The sequence below is a fragment of the Elaeis guineensis genome, chromosome 1 (assembly GCF_000442705.2).
Source record: "Elaeis guineensis isolate ETL-2024a chromosome 1, EG11, whole genome shotgun sequence".
NCBI lineage: Eukaryota > Viridiplantae > Streptophyta > Magnoliopsida > Arecales > Arecaceae > Elaeis > Elaeis guineensis.
In genome coordinates this window covers 8528795-8552278 of record NC_025993.2, presented here as the reverse complement: position 1 = coordinate 8552278, position 23484 = coordinate 8528795, and the positions used below count along the sequence as shown (strand labels likewise).

At 39.6% G+C, this 23484-nt stretch overlaps 1 protein-coding gene, 1 long non-coding RNA gene and 1 other non-coding gene across 3 annotated transcripts; 2 read left to right on the top strand and 1 right to left on the bottom strand.

Moving 5' to 3' along the window:
• Positions 1-5789: 5789 nt before the first annotated feature.
• Positions 5790-18151, top strand: LOC105036886 (serine hydroxymethyltransferase 7). Its single transcript, XM_029262461.2, is given in 7 exon segments — positions 5790-7028; positions 14302-14650; positions 14653-14706; positions 16531-16632; positions 16719-16894; positions 17046-17078; positions 17967-18151. Coding segments are annotated over 7 exon segments (1869 nt in total). The 5' UTR covers positions 5790-5933; the 3' UTR covers positions 18027-18151.
• Positions 18152-19149: 998 nt separating this feature from the next.
• Positions 19150-20490, bottom strand: LOC105036897 (uncharacterized). The gene is made up of 2 exons (XR_012136465.1): positions 19987-20490; positions 19150-19893 (listed from the first exon to the last, which is right to left on the bottom strand). It is a non-coding gene; the product is annotated as an uncharacterized protein (transcript).
• A 72-nt stretch (positions 20491-20562) lies between these two features.
• On the top strand, positions 20563-23484 carry LOC140853421 (uncharacterized). The gene is made up of 2 exons (XR_012136479.1): positions 20563-20701; positions 22915-23484. It is a non-coding gene; the product is annotated as an uncharacterized lncRNA (long non-coding RNA).

Sequence of the window (23484 nt, the reverse complement as noted above, 5' to 3'; positions counted from 1 at the left end):
AGGCTTGAGGATGATGTTGTGAGCTGCACATACGTCCGGCCTCTAAGAGTCATCCACACAAGCCCACGAATCACGATCAGAAGTCCAGTCCAGAAAATCAGCACAGTATGCTAGTACTGCGCTGATCCTTCTTCGATGATCGATCAGATGCCTCCTTCTTCTTGATTAAATTTTTCCAAAATGAGAAGTAGGAGAAGAAGTTTTAGATCTGAGACACTCTCAGAAAACTCAAGATGGAGGAAGGGAAGAGATGCACACAGCAATCCTAGAAGAAGACCCTTTTCTTCTTCTCTTTGCTCTTACCTAGACATCTAGTCTTGTGTTTATTGTATCTCCACGCCCCAACTTTCTTTCTCCTAATTTTTGCACGCCCCAAAGGTCTCTCTTTTCTATTTTTTCATAAAATTTCATGAAAAATTTATTTTAAATAGAGAGATATGATAGAGTCCTTGTCTAGGTCAAATACCTAGTCAAGGATTATCCAAACATGGCAAGACAAGGGGCGCCCAACTCTTGGGTGCCCCCTCTTTCTTTTTATGCGTGGACCACCAGCAAAGGACGTATATTATGTGCCATAAAAGCATAAAAATTTCAAAAAAAATTGGATAAAATCAGTACATAAGGAAAGAGTTTTAGTTTCCTAAAACTCTATCTTATAGAATTTGAAATCCAAACTAATTCCTACTTTGACTTGATCCACAACCACTTTCATGTAAGAGAGAAAGAGAGAAAAGTTTTAGACGTGTGTGAAGACCTGGGAGAGAAGTTTTGTTGCACAAAATAAGAGAGAGTGGGCGTGGGATAAGAGAGAGTGGGCGTGGGGGCTAAATTGGCACTAGGTGGAATCCTAGTCTTACTGGATTCAATCCATGTCTTGTTCCAATCTGGTTTCTCAAACCAAATCAAACCAAAACCAAATCAACCCAATTAAAATAGATCTTAACTAATTAAAAATTTAATTAATTAAATTAAATTAGATTTAAATTAGATTTAATTTTTTAATCGAATTAGAAATTAGGTTGACCCAAGTCTTAATTGAACTAGGATAGTTTTTTTCTTGCACTTGGATTATCCAATAAATCAATTGGACTTGATCCAATCAAGTCCAAACAAATCTAATTAAATCATATTCAATTAGACTTAATCTCAGCCCATTATCTTAATCAAATTAAGTCGATTAGCAATCGAATTGCTAATCGATCCTCCTGCAACACTTGCACTAGGTTTAATGTCAATCGTATTGATCGTTTAATCCTAGAATGATTCTTAATCGTTGATCAACCATCCGATCGGATCATGAACTCTAATGTGTATGACCTCATAGGTTAGACCTAAGCTAGTAGTACAGAAATAAATTTCTATATCAATCGAAGTGACCATCTAGCAATGGTACTCGATGGTCGGATAGGTCGAATGTGTAGAACAACATCCTTAGAACCCATACGGATATAGTTTCATATAATTCATCTCCTTGACCAAAATGCTCATAAGACACATCAGAGTTTAACTGTCAACTTTGATCAGGTTGTTCACATTGTATTTCAAAATATCAAATCCATCTGATGATTATCTTGATCAAGATTTTACTAAATTGAAATACAGCGACTCATTCTTCTCCAACTCTTGGAGTGGTCAATCCCATTTCGATCATGCTCTGACTTCATAAGTACTTGACTATGCCAGAAGCCTTCCGTCACTGAATTAGAAATTCAGTTAGTCCAGTACCAAAGCACAGTGAGTTGCTTGCAAGTCACTGAGGCGATCTCGGGTCTAAGGGACACTTATACCTATATCCCATCAGAGACATTCTCGACAGCAGAATGCTCTGAAGTTGGTCATGTTCCATGATGATGTACCCTTATATCTCACTTGTATGCCATACCAGTGTCTCCACACTCCTTGGTTAAGAGGACAATCAACCCATATGGCTTACAGCGACCTATGCTCGATAGAAGCTGTCGTCCTTATTAACAGTCTATCATTTGTCGTGAACAGTTTTAAGGACTAATCGATAAATCCTCTCTTTATCGAATCTAAATAGTCCTAAGGACTTCATCACAACAATAAAGTTCATTAGAAGATGAAAACTTGTAATAAAATATCAAAAATATATTTTATTTATTAACAAATCAATTACAATACAAGGTTGCTCAACCGTCAACAGCTTGACGATTGACTTTTGGGATATATTTTTCAATACGTAGAAAATCACATCAGCTAAGTTTCCATTATCAACAAGATACGTTTTACATCATAATTAGTTATTATCATAGATACAATAATAATGTCATTATGAGGAGTTTGAACTCCTCATAGATCTTCCTCAGAGAAAATGATGTCGTCATTTGCCTTCTGACATTTGGAGGAGCTTTCTGAGTCGTCTGCCCCCAAAGTCTCGATTCTGTCGAGATCATGTTGATCACGCCTGTCGTAGGTTGAACGTGAGTTTTTTCATGAGATGCGACTGTGGTGGAGGATCAGCAAGTAGCTGCACAGATCAGTCCCATCGGTATTTTTCAAGATATCTTTGCCTTATTAAGGTCTCTATCTCATTTTTCAATTGGATGCACTGCTCGATATTATGATCGTGATCACGATGAAACCGATAGTAGTATTTTCTATTCGTGATGTCGGCTATGACTTCATTGACTAAAGACATCGAAGGTAGCTCTCCCCCTCTATCTCCATAAAAATCAGCGCATGAGAAGCAATTAAAAGGGTGGAGCCTTTCTTTCAGCACGGATTTGGTTGGGCCCTATAGAGATTCCTTCCTTCTTCGTCTTCTTCTTCTGACCTTACCTTCAGATTGGAGCCAATCAGTTGCACCTTCCTCGATGCGGATGTACTTCTACATGCGCTCAAGGAGTTCAATGTAGAATCGAGGAAGCATCTTGGCCAGAGAGTAGGTGAACCTGAAGCTTCGCAGTCCCTGCTTTATGACCGCTATGGCTATCGATTCATTGAGATCTCGGACCTCTAAGGTGGCAGTATTGAACCGCGCCATAAAGTCTCGTAGAGATTCTCCATCTTGTTGCCTGATGGATAAAAGGCTTTCGAAGGTTCGTGGCATCCTTCGGTTGGTGCCGAAGTATGCCACGAAAAGCTGTTCAAATTGCTCGAATGAATGGATACTCTCCAGTGAAGTCCAGAGTATCATGTTCGGATAGTTTTTTGGAGTGTAATCAAAAAGACGATATAGAGAAGACGTCGGATGTCTCCTAAAGAAGTATGAGAGCCTTATGGCTCTCGAGATGGTCGAGCGGATTGATAGAGCCATCATATAGCTCCATCTGTAGCATCTTGAACTGACTAAAAATTGATTCGTTGAGAATCCATCTAGAGAAGGAGAATGGGTGCTGATATCGAGCTCGCCGGTGGGATCCTGATTATTTATTTAGAGCTGATCTAAATGGTGATCAAGCTCCCTCAGCTTACGGTCATATTCATCCAACCATCATTGAGACTCTTGGGATGCTAGAAATATCCTGGGGAAGAATCTTTCCCAGAAGAACTTGATGGTGATCGTGGCCTCTTCCCCTTTTGTAAGGCTCATCGAGGGGAAGGAGACGACGATCACCGAAATTGGCATGCGGGCATGTCGGGAGTTAGGATGAGATGAATATCGAACAGGTCGATGACTCATCCGATGAAAGTGTTGAGTCGAGTGGTGGATGGAGAATGAGGCCGACGGTTGTGCCTGGAGGGCACATCTTGTGGCATCGGATTTTCCAGCCGCCGTTGCTGCTGCTGCTACTGCTGCTCTGTAGTTTGTTGGACATTGTGGATAGCCTCTGTCAGAGTCTTCACTTGCTGCACCAGGGCAGCGAATTATTGTTGGTCCACAGTTACTACCGAACGTGAAGCACTTGGCTCTCCGAGGGTCGTCGGAGGTGCATCATGCCGTGATGAGCATCGAGCTAAGCTAGTAGAAGCATTCTGCGCTCTCATTTTGGCCATTGTGGTTCTTGAAAGAATACTTCTTTTCTCCTCCAACTTGGCACACCAAACTGTTGTAGCCTATCCACAGTGAAGTAGTCGATCGGAGCCGAGCTATTGCACCTAAACGGTGAACAGCAGAAAACTGCAGAAAAAGTCTACTTGCCGGAAGTTGTCTGATGGGGGATTATCCGATGCTTAAGTTAGTCAGAGAAAGGGAATAGTCAGAGAGCCGAAATCGAGAGCGAAAGCTTATCTTAAGAAAGCTTATCAGATCCCCTATTGCTCATCGATATTTATAGGGTAGGTGATGCTGTTACTATATAAGTCTCGTCTCTGAATATTCAGTATATGGGAGTTTTGGCATTTAATGGACGATTATTTCGTTAACTGCCATTAAGGTTGAGTAATAGGCCGTTCACGGACGATAATTATGCTGCACGTTTGTGTGTAGTTGATGCCCATATTGAATACCATCGTTGATTCAGATAGTCGGTACGGAACTGATGAAGTAGTTGGCTAGATGCTAAATATCATCAGCTAATCGTAGGTTGCATATCAAACCAAGTCGGTTAGGCGCCGACTTGATTATATCCATCGCTCTTAATCGACGAACGTCAATTAGGTCTAGGCTCATTGATCCAAGCCAGGTTGAATCATAACAACTCAGTCAGTATAGAGACAAGAAAAATTCGATAGTAGTACACTTGGTCGGTTGGGAGGCGAGAAAGAAGGCTAGTCGGCTAGGCGACGAAGATTACCCCAATAATTATCAAAAATGACCGATTCATATATCTGGATTTCTTGGCAATAGGCGTTGGCTCTCACTTACATAAACCATATCTGGAGGATCCTTCAGATAAATGCTTTCAAGTCCTCATATATTTTTATACCGCCACTTTACTACTCTTATAGCACTTCTACTATTTTTTGAGAGTCCATATGATTTAGACATAAAAAGGTCCCGTGCTCGATACACTTTGATAAAAAAAATATTTTTGTTTGTTGTTTAGGTTAGATCTAGTGTTGGAGCAGATATTCAAGTATGATTTCTTCCCCCCAACATCAAGCCATCACCATCCAAAATAGCGGTCACCACATTGCCATCTTAGAGATACATTACGATCCTTAGCCGATCTTTACAATCTGAGTAGTTGATCATCAAGTACTCTTATAGCTTACCAGTTTGGTGTCTTTGTCAAATTGATTCTCGCAACAATTGTTTAGATAAAATATCTTGGTTCTTCATATTATTTGATTACTCAAACTTGTAAGAAGAAAAATAGTTAAGTGGCATCCTATGTGGCTAAGCACATCGAAAATATGCTTAGACAATATGAGCTAAAATTGTGCATTATTTTTATACTTTGATTATATCGGATACCTTTGGATGTATTTATCTTAGAGCTATTTAGTAGCCGGCTTCAACTTTTAAAAACAAAATCTTTGATTCGCGGCAAAGAATGATGCTTGATAATTCCATATCCAAAATTCATCTATTATTTTTATTTTTTTTCCTCGGCGGTTCAAAGGGAGAAAAATAAACAATTACACTGCCGCCTAGGCATAAAGTTTTTGCTGTCCGCTCCTTTGGTTGTAAATCTGTCTCCCTTTTCCCTACTTCTCATCCTGATTCATCTCTCCAGATGGATCCTACGGGCTCTATTTGGCGGCTGTCCCGTGTGCCGCTGATCCACCGCGCATCCATGTAGCTACCTCATTCTTTCCAATCCGACGCTCCAAAACCGCTCAAAACTGCAGCGGCTGCTTAATTCGCAGCTAGTTCTATTTTGTCGTCTTAAACACAATTCCCATCCGCATTCATCCTCCGCCCCCTTTCTCCCTTTCATCGAACTTGCTCCCCTCCCCCTCCCCCTCCCCTCTCCAGCCATCGCCCTCGCCGCCGTTCCCTGCCGCTTTCTCCGTTGCCCTTGCCGTTACTGCTTCCCTGCCGCTGCCGGTTTCTAAGATCTCTCCCTACCTCCCTTGAGTCCGCCATGGATCTTGGCGGCCGCTCCGAAACCGACCTCTCCCTCGGTCTCCACGCCCGCGCCTCACCCCGTCCCCCGATCGCCGACGACTCCATCTTCCTCCAGACCGACCCCACCCTCCACGACCCTCCCCGCTCCACCACCCCTCTCCACCTCTTCGATCACCAATCCGAGTCCCGCCGCGCCCCCGACAACGACTCCGACGCCACCCCTCTGGAGAACGGCGACGACGAGGAGCATGTGGAGGAGGAGGAGGAGGAGATCAGCATCCTTGGATACACCATGTCCGTCAAGAAGCGCCGGCGAAGAGGCGACTCGGCCTCCTCCTCTTGCTCCCCTTGTCACCCCTCCAAGCGACCCGCCGTCGAGCCGCCACCGTCGCCGCCTCAGCCGCCGCCGCCTCCCCCCGACCTCGAGAGCCGGCGGGCCACCGTTCGGTCTTGGGGCAATCTCCCCCTCTCCGTCACGGACCCCGACGTGTCCGAGATCATGGAGAAGGAGAAGCAGCGGCAGGTGAGGGGGATCGAGCTCGTCGCCTCCGAGAATTTCGTCTGCCGCGCCGTGCTTGACGCCCTCGGCAGCCACCTTACCAACAAGTACTCGGAGGGCTTGCCCGGCGCCCGATACTATTGCGGCAACCAGTTCATCGACCGGATCGAGCGGCTGTGCTGCGACCGGGCGCTGGCAGCCTTCGGCCTTGATGCTCAGTGCTGGGGGGTGAATGTCCAGCCGTACTCTTGTACCTCTGCTAACTTTGCTGTGTATACTGGGCTTTTGCTCCCCAAGGATCGGATAATGGGATTGGATTCGCCGTCCGGCGGGCATGTCAGCCATGGTTACTACATGCCGAGCGGGAAGAAGATCTCGGGAGCTTCAATATTCTTCGAGAGCTTGTCGTATAAGGTGAATCCACACACAGGGTATATTGATTATGATAAACTGGAGGAGAAGGCAATGGATTTCCGGCCGAAGATACTGATCTGCGGAGGCAGCTCATACCCGAGAGAGTGGGATTATGCAAGGTTTAGGCAGATTGCAGATAAATGTGGGGCGGTCCTGATGTGCGACATGGCTCACATCAGTGGGCTGGTGGCTGCAAAGGTTTGTGGTTTTCTTATATAAATGCCTTCGTTCCTAGAGAAGTTCAGTGAATTTGTTGATATTTTTATGTGGCTGGAACATCAGTTATTTTCTTCCTTTTATGTTGTAGCATTTGCTTTGCATGACTAGTTTGGACAATTGAAACTTATTATGTGAGACTCTAATTTTAATTTTAAGGTTAGGCTTCTGTGTACTTATCATTACTTGATATGTGCACATCGATAATAATCAATTGCTTGTGCTTTGCCATCTACAACTTTGTGGAAGGTTTACATAGCCTTTTCATCTTCCCTGGTGTTTTTAACCGTTTATAATTTGCAAGATCACTCTCTCATTGCATGATCTCAAACAGCAAGTGATAATGTCCGTCGACCAACTCGCTGACCAATCATCTTGGTCTTTTGTCATTTCTTTTCTTGCCTAAGGTTTCTCTTAAAGGCCTTCATGTCAACTTGATAATCAACATCCACTTGATCCTTTTGTAAAGCCTTCTGGTCTTACTTTAACGGAAGGAGGGTTCCGTGATGGTGATGATAATAGAGGTTTACATATTGTAAATGTCGTAGATTTGTATATTACGGATTTTGCACTATAAATATTGCTTAGATGCATGGAATTGATTGGAGGATCATACATAGTTATAGGATTAGTCATTTCGGAATCATTTAATTGGAGTTCATAGATGTTCAAATATATAGGTCTGACCTGATGAAACCAATTCTCAGTCATGAATCTCTTTGTAGAAAATCTATTTAGGAATAGTTGTTATTTATTCTTGGAAGGGTGGGAGAGAATTATTGGGGCCTTAGTCTAGCTTTTGATTTATCTTCAAGGCAAAGTGTGGATGGATTTTTAAGTATTTGAGTGCAGCAAGGTAACATTGTAAAATAAAGGGTCATGATAAATGATTCAAGATTGTGTCAGAGCAAAGGATTGGTTGATGTGGGATGTCTTTAACCAGAAATCCTGCCAGCTCCTTTCAGTTGGAGTTTTCTGGTTATCCATTGCCACTGAGCACTGAGGACATGATATGGAACAAGAATGGGAATGTGTACCATGATATATGCACTAGGTTCTTAAAAGTTGGAATGTCATTGTCAAGAACATAAGATAATGTCTTGTTAGAATTACAAAATGGCACCAATATAGCATTGGGAATTGTTTGGCAAGGCCAAAAAGTTAAAATCAGAAACTTTGGAGCTTGGGTAGCAAAATTGAAATCAGGTATAGGGAACGCAGGATGAGACTCAAATAAACATCCACTAAATATATAAGAATATTTAAAGTACGTTTTCAACATTCCTTAATATACTTGCAAAAGAAAGCACCTCACTTTCACTGATAAGGACCAGATCAATATCTTGGAAAAAACTCATTTTTGTGCTTCAAGATTGGTGAGAACTAGTCAGGCTAGCATGACACACTCATGTGATAAAGCTTTGTAATGGAAACGAGCAAATATATATATGGTGGTAGTGCTTGTTTCTTGGAGGTATATATCTATATCTGTTATTCCCTTTCATTTCAAAAGAAGCTGATAAAAGTCTTTTTCTGATAATTCCAGATAAATCTTCTATTCTTCATTCTTCATGAAATTATTTGTCCTTTTGTTCATTTATTCTTCTTCACATCATGGTGCAATCAGTTTTACTGATCATGTGTAGGTTGTTTATGTGCTTAGTACGTGGAGAGGATAAATGTATATTGATTGCAGTGTGGAACTTCTTGTCATGCTGATGGGTAGTGTTACTCCAAATGTGCACTTGTAACCTGGGTGTAGGCCCTTTATGCTTGGAACTAAATATATGACTTAATTGATCATCATCCTACCAGCTAATATGATTTCTATAGTCACACAAGAATTAGGGCGGTCTTCTATCTGCCTTTTATGATAGAAAATGTGTTTGTGCTCACAAGACAGGAGTTTTATAATGTCGAATGACCATAGAATGTTGTCAAAGGAGTCTCCAATAGAGATGTCATGAAATCGTATTAAATGATCATAATCTTTCTTTGTTTAAAGAAAATTGGTTTGGCTTCTTCTAACACATTAATTGGAGTATTAGGCTAGAGGAGAAATGGTTCCTAGTGCCCTTTTTTCAAATGCAACAATGTTGTATCACTTCTCGCCATGTTCACCTCATGCTTTACAGATGCTCGAGAATCTCCTACCATCAAAATGAGTAATTTTGTCCTTTTATTTATCAAACTTATTTGGTAAGATCTGGTTGCTACTTAGTATGTATTGCACAAAATGAAATCTTTTTAGCAAACGAAATGAGTGTTGAAGTGCCTACCTTTGATGCTGGTCTTGTAGTGGATCTTTGGTGCTACGATACCGGGACTCAACACTGTGCCCCAACTTACCCATGTTGTCCGAGTTCAACAGGTAACCAACATCCTTAGATGCAGCTATTTAAGAAACAGTAAGAGATGGAGAATAAGAGAGAAGGGATGGTAGAGCTCCTAAAAGAAGACTGGAGTTAGTAGAGAGAAAAGGGGTTTTAAGGCACCGATGTAGGATGAGTTGAGTCATCAAGGTGCTCCATAAGGCTGATGAGGTTGGTGGTGGGCAGCATCAGATAGGTGGTGGATGACATTGGACAACATCACATGTGGTCGACGGAGTCCAAGGGAGGAGCTAATTCCTATATGTACATGTTTTTCCATCTAGGTCCCACTCTTTGGCCTCTGGTCCCCTAAGATCAGTCATATTTCAACAATGCATCACCCCCCACTCCTTTTCTTTTGACCCAACTTCCCACTTTACAAACCCTGCAATTCTTTTAATAAATTTCTATGAGGAATTTAATTTTTAAATAAACAAAATTAACAATAGCTCTCCAACAAGCACCATTCTCACCTTCCCTCTAATTTTCAAACTACTAGATAATGACATCAGCATGACAGTCAAGACATTGGAGTGGAACATGGTTATAGCTTAACCTTGAAGGCAATGAAAGTAGGGACCAATCCATATTCTTTAGTGCTTTTGCCAAGTGTCCTTTCTTAAGGTGAATGTATTGCATGAGAACATCAAATTTTTCTAAATGAAAAAAAAAGAAAAATATCAGATGATCATGTCAGAATTGGAGATTGGAGACTTCTCTCTTCATCATTACATCAATGATAATGCTTTACTAGTTCCCCACCCTCCAGCAAAGTTACTTCTTCATTTTGTGTGAACTAATAGAGACAGTGTGAAGAATAAATACTTTTTAATTAATTTTGTTATGATCTAAGATGAAATTAACATAAAGAAGTCTTAATACTTCTCACCCACCACCTCCCAGATATTTTTGGCTCCGCCATTGACAGAGTTGCTTGCACAAAGAAAGTCGTTGGAGATGAAGGCCAAGGTAGCGGCAACATTGAGAGAGGGAGATTTTAGGGTTAGACTGTTCTAATTGAGTTGCTACATGTAACGAAAGAGAAGATTAATTGTTGGATGGCTGGGATTCCATCAATCAGGATCATTTAAATCATGATAGGCCATTTTCACTTGGAGTCCCTGAATTGCTTGTTGTTTACTGTTTAGAACCTCTAGTAATTAAGTTCATTTCAGGTCTTGTATTTTGTTGACTATTCAAGTCCTTCACCTATGCACAAAACAAGTGATAAACTTGTAAGAATGAAAATAAGTTTGTCTATAATAAGAATAACTGTGTATGGGAAGGTCAGGGTGAATAAAATATGCTATGAACTAAAAGAAAACATGGTCAGGTTCTAATCATCAAAATACATTAAAATCCAAGTGTCCACACACTTGCACCCAATCTTTAGATCCTTTGAAGCCAGATCCCAATATCCTAAGACTTCATGACTAAATGGATCTGACTATTGGACATGCATCTGCACCCGACATCCATATACCCAAACCCATGTAACATAGGTGAGTATTCTAGATTGATGGAGCTTGTTGCAAGATATCAAGATTCAGTACTTTGCTCTTCTGTATGTATTATTCCTTGTCCAATCCCTACATTCTATTTCCTCATAACAAAAGGATGAAGACTAGCTTGTAGAACTATGATAAATTTTGTGTTTCTTATTTGCCTAGCTGGCCCACAAAACTTATTGTCATATAAATCGAACAAGTCACTGTTTTAAAATGTGGCCTATGCGGCTGCATATTCATTGCATATGTGAACAGAGTCTAGTAACTAAACAAACTGAACTGTATTAGGCAATGGGGTTCTCATATGTGGTGGGGCCACATCACAGGTTATTAGGCGCATAGGTCCTAAATCCTGCATATGTGTCCTATGGACAATGTTAATGACTGCATATTCTTCTCCTATCCCCTTCATTTGATAATTTGCAGATTTGTTTGTTTCATCAGTCTAATTGTATGTGAGCATAATATGTGGGAGGATATTGTTAGCTTTTGTTTTAACAAGCAATTGGACAAGTGCCATGCACATTTGTGAAAAAAGTAAATATAACATTTTAAATTATATTATATATAAACTCTAAAGAGAATAAGTGGGACTCTGGTAAGTTTTTTCCTAATGTTCTTATCCTTAAAGTAGGGAACTAGATTCAAACTGGGTTTAGATTAGAGAGAGAGTATGCGAGAAACTTGCCTTCCTAAAAAATAGGGATTAGAATCCAACTGTTTTTCCTTTCCTTTTCTTAAGAATCAGTATTTCTTGTTTTCTCTCCCTGAGTTAGTGGAATTTAAACAGCTGGGGTTATTTAAATAGGGATTAGAGTTTTAAATGGAAATTAGTTGTGTATTATAGAAAAAGTGGAAGGGCATTCTTGATAAAGAAAATGATAGATGAAATAAACATTGAATATTCTCCAAAGTGACAACTGTGGTTTTGTAGACATGTCATTCTGTACAAAAATAGGCTCCCAAATAAGTGGGAAAGTCTATATGTTATCTTTTCTTATTGAGTGTTTGCATGATTGACACTTTTCCTTTTTCTATCTTGATGAAGCTCATTATTTTTAATATTTGTGAAACACTATCTCCAGATGGTCTTGCATACCTTATATGTTCTATGCTGTAGCCTGGCACTCGCATATTGTGGCTGCTTTTCAAACCCTGATGCAGGTTGTTTCCTTGTTGTGGGTGTTGGGAGTGTTGTATGTAGAAGGCCTGCATAATTTCCATGGGAAGAAATCTCGGTCATTGTTTCATCTCTACTCATCTGCAGTTACCTTCATATCTAAATTTTACAATTAATATGTAGTGATGATTCCATGACAATTTAGCTAACCTATCAGTTTAATAGGAGCTTATTAAACCTTGGGCCCCTTGACTAGATGATACGCATCAAAAGTATCCAGTAATTGTCTATGCCATCCCATTATAATTGGCTTCATCTGTTTAAACACTTTTTATCATTTTTCGTAAATCTCGGTTAATTATAACATTGGACACCAGTTATAAATGTGGATTGCCACACAATTCTCCACGAAGAAGGTTCAAATTTTCATGTGGAAAGTAAATGTTTATGCATAAAGGTTTTCTTTTCCTTTTTTTTTTTTCCTTCGGTGTGACTAGGATTGATGGATCTTATCTCATTGAACTAGGAGTGGTAATTTTTCTCCCAGACCCACCAACCCAGCTGAAATAAAGGGTTATGATGGGGTTTTTCTTTTTTTTTTTTTTAAAGAAAATGGTTGGCTATGTGTTTGGTCCATTAACCTCACAAGTACCACGGGTTGATCAAATCCTAAAAATCCATCCGCAAACCCCTAATATCGTGTTTGTTACATCATGGGCCATCCTTAGCAGAGTACTGGTTCAATGATTAGGAAGGCTGCACAATTAATAGTTAAGGAATGAATAAAATATAATGCAAGAAAAGTCAAAGGTGTAATACGTTTAGCATTTGTCATGCTTGCTCTTTTGTTTTAATTTCTTCTTTCACTTTCTCACTTTATTTGGATGCCCTACCATCTTTTAGCCTTCGTTTTCATTTATTAATTAATACAATTGACAAGTGAAACACTAAATGGTTGGTGGGTGCTTATGGGTCCATATAACAATATATGACTAGGGCATGGGTTTATTCTTTCAAACTAGATTATAAATGGGTTAGGTATGGGTTGAGTGTTTTTTTTTTTTTTTTTTTGACCTGATCCAACCCAACAAATTGCCATCCCTATGATGAATCAACAAAGATGGATAGCAGGATCCAATGAGTCTATTTAAGAGAAATATACTGTTTGGATTTATAATTAGGTACCAAATGAATGGAAGCATTAAAGTTGTGTGCTTTTGAAATTTTTTGAGGTGTGGTTTAACCTCTTTTTTAGCTGAAGTAGATCTCACATTTGACCTATATTACAACCTCAAGTAAAACGGATGATATTGACTGTCTATGGTTATATTCATTGTCATGGAGAAGAGCTATGCGAACCTCTCCATTGCTCAATATTCATATATATTTTTCTCAATTGTTCTTTTGATCTTAGCATAATTCATTCTTTCTTTGTTCTGTGATCCTTAACTAGTCACTCCTTTTTTCAGGGTGGGTTGGTTAAAATGGATATTTGTTTTTGATACTTAGTATGCCATACAGGTTGGTACCAGTCGTACTGGTACAAGGTACTGGAGTATACCAAGTGTTGGTATGCTGAATTGACCTTAGTACTGAGCCTACTGACACTGTACTAGGATGGTAACAGTATTGGGTCCAGTAATGGGATGGCAAACCTTGTAATTGACATATTTTGTCTTTAGTATGGAATGTTAACTTGATGAGCACATGTTGAGGATATGAGATAATTTATTGAGTGACAAAGGGAGAAGAAGAGGAAAATTTCCATTGTAGATTATGCTGAAAGATAATAAACTAAAATTAAACTGCCTTTGCCTAGATGAATCAACTTTTGAATAGGCCACTTTATATAGACCTATAAATATTAGATATCACTCTGATGTAACTCTATGCAAGCTAAAAGAAGAGTTCTTTAGATATTACTTAAAGTACGATTACATTAAATTTCTGAATTTTTGGACTCCTTAAAGATTAAAACTGATAATGGGAGTAACAATAAAGAAGCTCAGCCCTTTTTCTTCCATCAAATGGGAAATGGGATAATGTTCAATTGTGTTTTTCCTTGTACATAATTTATGGCTCCAACTTTTTTTGCTGATTAGCAAACATTTAGATTTTTTTTGGCTATTAATGGTTGAATTTTCAATGTTCTTCAAATTTCTATGTTCATTGTCTAAGCAGAAAGGACATAATATATATTCTTGGTTACTGAATATATGTCATTGATAATGTTTTTTTGGAGTTTCCACATGCAGGAGTGCCGTAGCCCCTTTGATTATTGTGATATTGTTACTTCAACCACTCACAAAAGCCTGCGGGGTCCTAGGGGTGGTATAATTTTTTTCAGGAAAGGAAGAAAAACAAGGAAGCAAGGATTTTTTTTTGGCCAAGTAGATGAAAGTGATCAATATGATTTTGAAGACAGGGTAAATTTTGCTGTTTTCCCTTCGATGCAAGGAGGACCTCACAACAATCATATTGCAGCATTGGCAATAGCTTTGAAACAAGTAGCGACACCTGAATATAAAGCTTACATCCAACAGGTTAAGAAAAATGCTCAAGCATTAGCATCAGCTTTGCTAAGAAGAAAATGCAGATTAGTCACTGGGGTACAGATAACCATTTGCTACTCTGGGATCTAAGAACTTTTGGGTTGACAGGTATGCAACATGTTTAATTTTTATTATTATTTTATCTGACACAAGTCTCATGAACATGTTGGGATGCCTTCTGAAGGAGATGTAAGAAAAGCACTGTCAAATAAAAACATGATATTTTGAAATTTTTTGAGCATGAAAAATTTAGGACATGTCTATTTGAATTGTACTTCGCCAGTAACTTCTGTACATGGTTAAAAAGACTCTCCTTTTTCTAAGGACTGCTTGCCCTGCTTTATGTATTTTTCTGGATGGTGGGCAAAGTAGTTTTTCTTATTGTTCTCCCTATGGTAGACCCCGTAGGAGGCTGACACATTGATTGGGTCAAATCAAAAGCTGAACGGTGGAGATTTGCTTCTCTTTTATGATCGAATTAGGGGTTTTTCTAGTTTCTTCTATTGCCTGAAGGAGAGGTTGTTAATCAGTGTCAACTATTCCAATATCAATCATTTACTTTTTCTTTCATATTTCTTTTTTGTACTTTCTAGAATCTAAACAGTGTCAGTGTCATACTTGCATGTAGCACTAGCACAGTACAGGTTGCATGCCTGTACTTTGTATGCTGTTGTGCTAGTGCCTAACAAGCATGCCAAGCATTGACACGGGATAGCATGGTACAGTAGGTACTTCATTCCTTGATATACTATCTGAGAGCAACTTGTGAAAAATTAGAAACTACACTGATATGAGCACGTATATGATATATTTTATCTAAATTTGAATCTGAATCTGGTGTAAACTAAAATGCAAATATAAATCTGAAAGACTGCCTATTTTTGTATGAGTCATGCAGGCAGTATTTCTTATCTGAGTTTTTTTTCCCTTTTTTGGACAATTTAAACAACAAAAACTTAATGTGGGATTGGGACAGGAAAATCAGTGAGTATACCCTCTTCCTAAGCCTATCAGATCCTGATTAAACTAATTTTTTCATAATTAACTGAAGTTGCTTGACACTATATGAAACCTATTTTTAACAGGACCAGCTAATTTTGGTCTAAATATTTCATAGCCTCACTGATGTGGCTCTGCAATTGAAATGTTAACTGTTGTTCCTTGGATACTTAACCTTATGCGCTGAGGATTCATTTAGCAAGCTGATTTGAACCAAAGTAGAACAATCCTTAGCTACAGTTGTTGCTCTCAAATTTTGACAAACCAGTCCAAGGACCTTTATTTTCTTATTTTGATAGCAAGGTATCTATTTCTGCTTCACCTTTAGCCATGGAACACTACTGATTAACACAGTCCCAACACTACTTCCCAAAACCCACTATATTGGCCCATGTTACACAAAATCCAGATCCGTATCCAAATACTGATAGGTTCCAAATTTAGGGTCTGCTCATCCAGATTATATTGCTTGAAGAAAATATGTATCAAACATTTATTTAATCTTTGACAGAGCTTGAACCTCTGCTGCTTACAAGCCTCAAAGCAATGTGTATGCTGAAATTTTTGCCTCCCAGGAAATAGCACATGCATTTGATCCGGAAATAAATTTCTAATAATCCTCTACAAGTTTTCTAAGTAATGAACTTCAGACATACTGAGGCGTTAAGCATTGTACCAAAACTTAGAAGATCCTTTAATTACAGAGATCATCAGTCTGTGTCACATATGCATGTTGTCATAGTCTGCTTAATACTTATGAAGAACATTAGGTTTTTCATATTCTTACTCATTAATTAAGCCAATGTGACACAGCTTTATCCTCTGTGAAGAGGGTGACCAATTGATTTGATAGGAGGGGCTTGATATGCCAGGTTTATGTGACACAAAACTTTTTGTTTATCTGATTTAAAGCTTCCTTGTCATTTGGGACAGGAAAGAACTTTGAGAAGGTTTGTGAGGCTTGCCACATTACTTTGAATAAAACTCCTATATATGGCGACAATGGTGCAATTTCTCCTGGAGGAGTGAGGATAGGTAAGTTATGATACTGACTTTCACACTAATTTATATTTTAATGTTGGAAAGCATTGGCAATTTTCTCTTAGTTTTGCTTCCTTCAGGTACTCCTGCTATGACCACAAGAGGTTGTTTAGAGGGAGATTTTGAGGTGATTGCTGAGTTTCTTCTTAGGGCTGCGCAGGTTGCTAGTACAATTCAGAAGGAACATGGGAAGTTGCAAAAAGATTTTCTTATGGGTCTTCAGAACAACAAGGATGTTGTTGAGCTTTGTAATCAGGTTGAGACTTTTGCCTTGCAGTTTGCTATGCCAGGATTTGACATATGAGTATTTCAAAAACATTTTGGAGTACATACTGGAATTCCTTGACATTTTCTCTCTGCATGTGATTCTTCTGTGACGCAATGTCCACATTTATGCGTTTGACCAGAAAATTCAAAGCTTGAAGCAGTCATTGGAAATGGTAATGGGATCATGACCATCTTACCTTACCCTTTGAGCTTATATCCCTTTCATAATTGTACATTCAAAATTTTTTTTATTGTTTTTACAGATTTAGTTCTATATACTTGTTCTGATTGAAATTTATCTGACTTACATTTTGCTACAACTTCTTTTCCTCCTCCACCCTTCAAGCACATATTAAATTGTAAGAATGTTGTTGTACATATGATGTTAGTCAACCTATTTAATTGCTATTACAATCAACTTACCTTAGAGTAAATATACTGCAGTTTGTACTCTCATGAGAATTAGCCAAAGTTTTCAGGTTTATGCATTGCCTCTACTCTGCAGGATAGTTGAGGTGCTGCCATTTGTGCTTGTGGAAGTTTCAGTCTTGTTTTTAACTGCATTCATCATGCCTTTTTCCTGCTTTCACAGAAACTTAGCTTAAAATTTATGAGGTTAATTATGATCATGAGATTCTTGAATTTGAAGTTATTCTGTTTATCTTGTTATTCCATGCTTACATTGCGAGAAACCAAATTTCAGCCAATCTTATTGTCAAGAGTAAGGTAATGTATCTGTTTCAGACTTTCAATTAGAGGGCAGGCCTTGATCGCAATTGTAAGGTTACTCCATTATGATCCAAGTGTCATGGGTCTGGAAACAGCCTCTCCACATGCGGGGATAAAGCTGTGTACTTTTGACCCTCTCAAGACCCTGCAGTTATGGGAGCCTCATGCATTGGGATGCCTTTTTTTTTTTTTTTTTTTGTTTTCAGATTTTCAGTTCATTAATGGATGCATCATCTATTGAAACAGGTCCTCGAAATTTGTTTACTTCTTGTGGTCACTATATTTGAAGATTAAGTGTTAAATTTCTTAACCATTATATGGGTTTGTTCCAGGAGATCGTTTCTTTCCCTTGTGGGGGACAAAGTTTGCATTTTCAAAACAGCAGCCGTTAGAGCCCCTAGATGATCCAATTTTGCTTTATAACTTTGTGTTATGCAATTGTAATTTCTGCAAAGTTCTTGTATAGATCTTATGGAACAAGTTTTTTATCAAAGAGTATCCTTCTAGTGTTGCAGTCCCTCTGGTTCAGTTGTTTCCTAGGACAATTCACTCCTACGTTTTCGAATAGTAATATGTACACAGTGGACCATTTTTTTTTTTTTGGTTGTAGAAGAGATTAGTAGATAACAGGCTATATGATGGAGGTAGCTGTCTTCAGCATGCTCTTAAACTCCCAAATCCTATGGGGTGGGATCGGTTATAGCTTCCTCCAGGGTTTTTAATTTGAAGAGTATGCTGTCAGTCCACAGCAAAAAACGTTCTCAATCCCATCCTCTTATGGTTCTGTTAATAGAAAATGAACCTATTTATTTCTCGGTTTAAGAACTATCTGGATATTGAATAATTTAAATTTAAGAAATTTGAGTTCATATAAGTTCGGTGATGAAGATTGAAGAGGGCAGGGTTTTGGATCAAGGAGTGGTGCTGGAAAGCTTTTCCCTTTTCAGCAGGCATGGAGCGACAGTCTCTCTCTCTCTCTCTCTCTCGTTTCTATGCGGTCTCAGGCTTCCAGAAAGCTTTTTATCATTTTCACCATCTGTTCTGAAGCAGACAAAAAGCTTCCACCGGTACAGTGCTTCCTCATCCCTTTTTTTTTCATTTTTTTTAAAATTTTAATTTTGAAGGAACAAGGAATCTCCCACTTGCATTTCTTTTATTCTTGCTCTAGTGGAATCATTAATGATGGGAAGTAGGAAAGAAGGGCATCATTAAAAGCAATGAAAGAGAAGGCAAAGAAAGGAAAGAGAAGATGAAAAAGTTGCTTTCTTGTGTTTTCTCTCGTTTTGTTAAACTCTTTCTTGTCTTCTTTAACGTCTCAGGATTCCCACGTTCCCACAATATAGTCCAGCTTTGCCTAGTTGAGGAAAACAAACAAAATCTTACTTTCCTTGTTTCCAAGATTCTTCTCACAATAGAGTCCATTTCTTTGTGGCAAGTTACTTTCATAGCACCCCCTGTTTCTCCAAGACATTCATCTGCTGCATATTTTGTTTTTCGTAAGGTCTCAAAGAAATCTAAACTCCAAAACAGCAACTTCAATAAAATTGACAAACAAAAGAAAGCACATTTAGAACAATCAAAAACCTTTGCTTCCTTCCTCCCCCCTTGCCATCAATCTCTCTCTCTCTCTCTCTCTCTATCTCCCTCCCCCCTACCTGTGACTACACAGGTCCAAGAGCTTCTTCCTGCCTTCCACAATCTCATCAAAGAAATCATCCAATTGCCCTACAAGACTCTCGGTTCCAGACCTCAACATCCCAAACCATCCCTTCAAGCCCTCAACCCTCTCTCTCAGACCTCCTGCAATCCCCTCTGAATCACAACCCATTCCCTCTCCCCTCTCCAGCTCTTCCCTCAGCTCCTCTGTCGCCGCCCTTGCCCTCCGGAACTCGTACATCAGAATTCCTGATCGGCCGTTCATCCCTTCCATCTCCCTCATCACCCTCTGCTGCAGCCTCGCCATCGACACCATGTATCCTGACCCGAAAAAGAGCGAGCTCTCCATGGCGACATGATGGCAGCTCAGTTTCGGCCAGCAGGAGACCGATCCCGTCAGCAAGATCATCAGCAGGAAGGAGCTGGCATTCCTTAATGCATACAGTACTCCCCTGAAACCATTGAAGCCATTAAGTTTGGACTCCATGGGCCCCTGTCGTCAAACCGAAGCGACAGCGGCTCCACCCTGGTCTCCACCAATACTCTGTTCTCCTCCTCCAGGCCCATGGCTTCTCTCCGGCACACCGAGATCGCTCTCATCACCTAGAACAGAGGAAAGGAAAAGAACTTGGAACCTTTAGTCGTCTACATATAGAATTGGATTGAAGAAAGGAAGGAGTGAGTTTATAGGGAGACCTGACGAGTGAGATGGGGACTGGGATTGCAGCGCCACTCGTCGAGAGAGGAGACCATGTCGGCACCGGTGGAGCAGTAATTCTCGATTCCGGAGACGCCGAGTTTGATGACATGGCAGGCGTCCCAAAGGCGGGAGCTCTCGTCCATGTACTCGTCGAGCCATTTCTCGCCGACGGGGAGGTGGAGCTTCTGGACGAGGTGCGTGAGGTGGGAGTGGAGGGAGCGGAGGAGGGTCACGGCATGCTGGAGGAATTGAAGGGACATGAAGGCGTTCGACGAAAAGGAGCGGTCGAGGTCGTCAAGGCCATGGGTGAGGAAGGAATAGAAGCCACCGGCAGTGGTGCAAGAAGGCTTCATTTTGGGAGAGAGCAGTGGTGTTATTGGGTCTGGAGGTTTGGTTGGTGGATGGGAGTGAATTGAGGACGGGGAGGAGGAGGAGGAAGAGGAGGGGATTTAAGGAGGTGGAACTTAATTGCTCAGCTTCCTAAGTTTGAAAGGGATGGATTGAGAGCAATGATGGGTGTCTCCTGTGGAGGGGAAAGGATGATTGGGAATCTGCCATTTCGCATTGTTTAGTGGCAGAAAGAAGAGGAGTCATGGAATTTGGAAAACCCACATCATGAATCCTATTCATTACTCTCTCTCTCTCTCTCTCTCTCTCTCTCTTGGAGGAGAGGAGGGAGTCGTTCCGCCTTCTTGGATTTCTTGCTTTGAGGTAAGTTGTTGCCTTTTTAATTGTTCTAGGTGTTGCATCTTTGTATGGAGTGGGCTGGAGTAGGGGAGGGAAGGGCAATCTAAGTTGACTGACTTGATTGGATTTCTCCTTCAAAAGGAGGAGAGGTGGAAGAGGGGGCCCTTTAGATTTGAGTGCTCTCTTTGCTTCTTATTCTCTTCTCATTAGTAGTGGCCTTTTTCTTTCAGCTACTAGCTTTTTGTTGGTATATCACGTACCATTAGGGAAAGGATTCCAGGTTAATCATGAAGAATAATTTCTATATACCTACTGCTTTAATATAAAAGGTTATGGAAAGCATTATTGGTTGTTTTAACTGTGGGTGGTGGGCTTCTAGACCGCTTTTGTTTAAGCGAAAGACAAATGTTTAGTAGATTAAACAAGTCAAGAGATTTCCTCCGACTGCCCAACGCACACTCCGTACGAGTCCCCATGCTTGGGTTTCATCCCTTCCCAGCAGTGGAATGATGGATTTCCTTAGTACCCGTCCATATCTCTCTATCCACTCCACAATTAGTCTTTTTATGCTTCTCTTTCTTCCCTGTTTTAGGCTTTCAAGGTGGGGCTTGGTCTCTTTAGCTGCTTCGCATAAGAACAAACTTAGCCCAATAGCCTTAGCCTGCCTTTAATTAAAGGATAAATGGAGGGAGGTGCCCGTGGGTTTTCGGAGAATGGGATGCTTGAGAGGATTTTAAGAGCATGTTGGTCTTTTAAGATTTCATTGGAGAGTGGGGAACTTGTCACGTATACTCACAATGCTAAAGCTATCATTCTTCTAATGCACCAAGAATATTATTTTATGGTACGGTAACATCCATCTCTTCGATCAAAAAATTTCCAATGAAATAGTGGTGTTATAGGGAAGCCTATGGTCCACTTTGACTGCCATGGTGGCCGTTGATCTCGATAGCTAACATCATTGGCAGACAAAAGTCCTTATCAGATACTAATGGCGTGCTAACCATGGCCATCTAATTGATAGAGCTTACCTCTCACAGAAAATTATGTTGAGTCCATTAGTAAGAAGATGAGCGTTAGCCTTCATTAATGAGAGCCGTCTACACCCGGGGAACCAAGGGTGTGGGACATGTTGTGTGTGTGGGAATTTTTTCCTACACAAAATTTGAGTGTTCAGCAAAGAAATGGAGTGTAGAAAATTCAGAAGCTTTTCTTAAAAATGAATTCAACTCTTTCACTGATGTTGGCTCTGGCATATCAAGTACTACTTTTGCTTTAGCTGGGTCTATATTTGTGTCTTGTCAATTCACCAAATAACCAAAAAAATTTTCTGATGTTACTCCAAAAGTATAGAAGGAATACTTATATTACTTGTAAACCTCTAAGCCCTACATTACCATCATTGGAGCTATCCATGCTTGACTCTTTTGCATGGAGATGTATTTGATGTGCTGCTTTTTATTAATCTCTTTTAGGCACTAAGAATTTGATGGTATTTATCATTTATGTGGATTGATGATTACAATTCCAAGTTTGGATGATGCGCTCTCATTGTTCAGATCCCCAACCCAACCATCAGTTGCATGCTCGCATGCAGCTGTGTACGTTCTTTCATTTGTGCATGTGCATGTGTGCATGCATGCGTGAATGTATGGACTGCTCGACAACCGTTGATGGCAATAACAACATTATAGCAATTCCACTATAATGGTTTGGAGAGGACCTACACACACATATATATGTATGTATACATACACATATATATGTGTGTATATATATACATACATACACATATATATGCATATAGACACATATATACATATATATGCATATAGGCATATATGTGTGTATATCTATACGTATACATATACATATATGTGTGTATATATGTATATGTAGATACATATACATATAGATGTGTCTATATGTATATGTATATACATATACATATATCTCTATACATATATATACATATACATACATACATACATACATATATACATACATACATCAGGGACCGATTTAGTGTTCATCGTCAAAATGGGAATTATTTGACAATGTATATATTGTGAACTAAATATAAAAAAATTGCCATTGTAAGTTCATATATTTCTACTGCACATGCAACAATGATGTTAACATAACAATAATTTTGTCTTCTTGAAATTTCTTCACACAATTGTACCGAAACCTCCTCTTTACAATAATGGTTTGCAACTACTTTATTTTTTGGTCAGGTTTAAGAGAAGCAGCAATGCCAAATAAGAGGAGGCAGGGAGACTCAAAAACGATGCAAGCAAGGAGCTGAACCATGTTGATTGTTTCCTGCGTTTATGTCTTCCAAAAGACAAGGATTCCGCTCAACTCATCATGGTTATCATTACTGTAATTAGTTGGTGAAAAGGATCATTACCAAATAAGCACTCAATTTAGCAATAATTGTGACATTGAGGGCAAGTGGGGAGGTATTAATCAGGGTACGAGGATTCCAAGATGGTGCTCTTATTTCTGAATAGTAAAAGTAGGGACATACAAGGCTGCAATGGACTGAATAATGCCCATTGTTGGTTTGAAGTTTCATGGACAAACAATGATGGCTAATGTCTTGTACCTCACTACAAACTTCATGGCTAGAACTGCCGAGGGAGAAATGGGAAGCTAAGTAGCTTTTGTTTAAGTTAGTAGTTCATGTAATAATGGTCACTGCAAAGTTGGTAGCTTTTTTCTTCTTCTTTTCTGTTTTTTCTTTTTCAGATATTTATTGTCATATTTCAAAAGAAAAATATTAATCATTAGGTGTTCTTTTA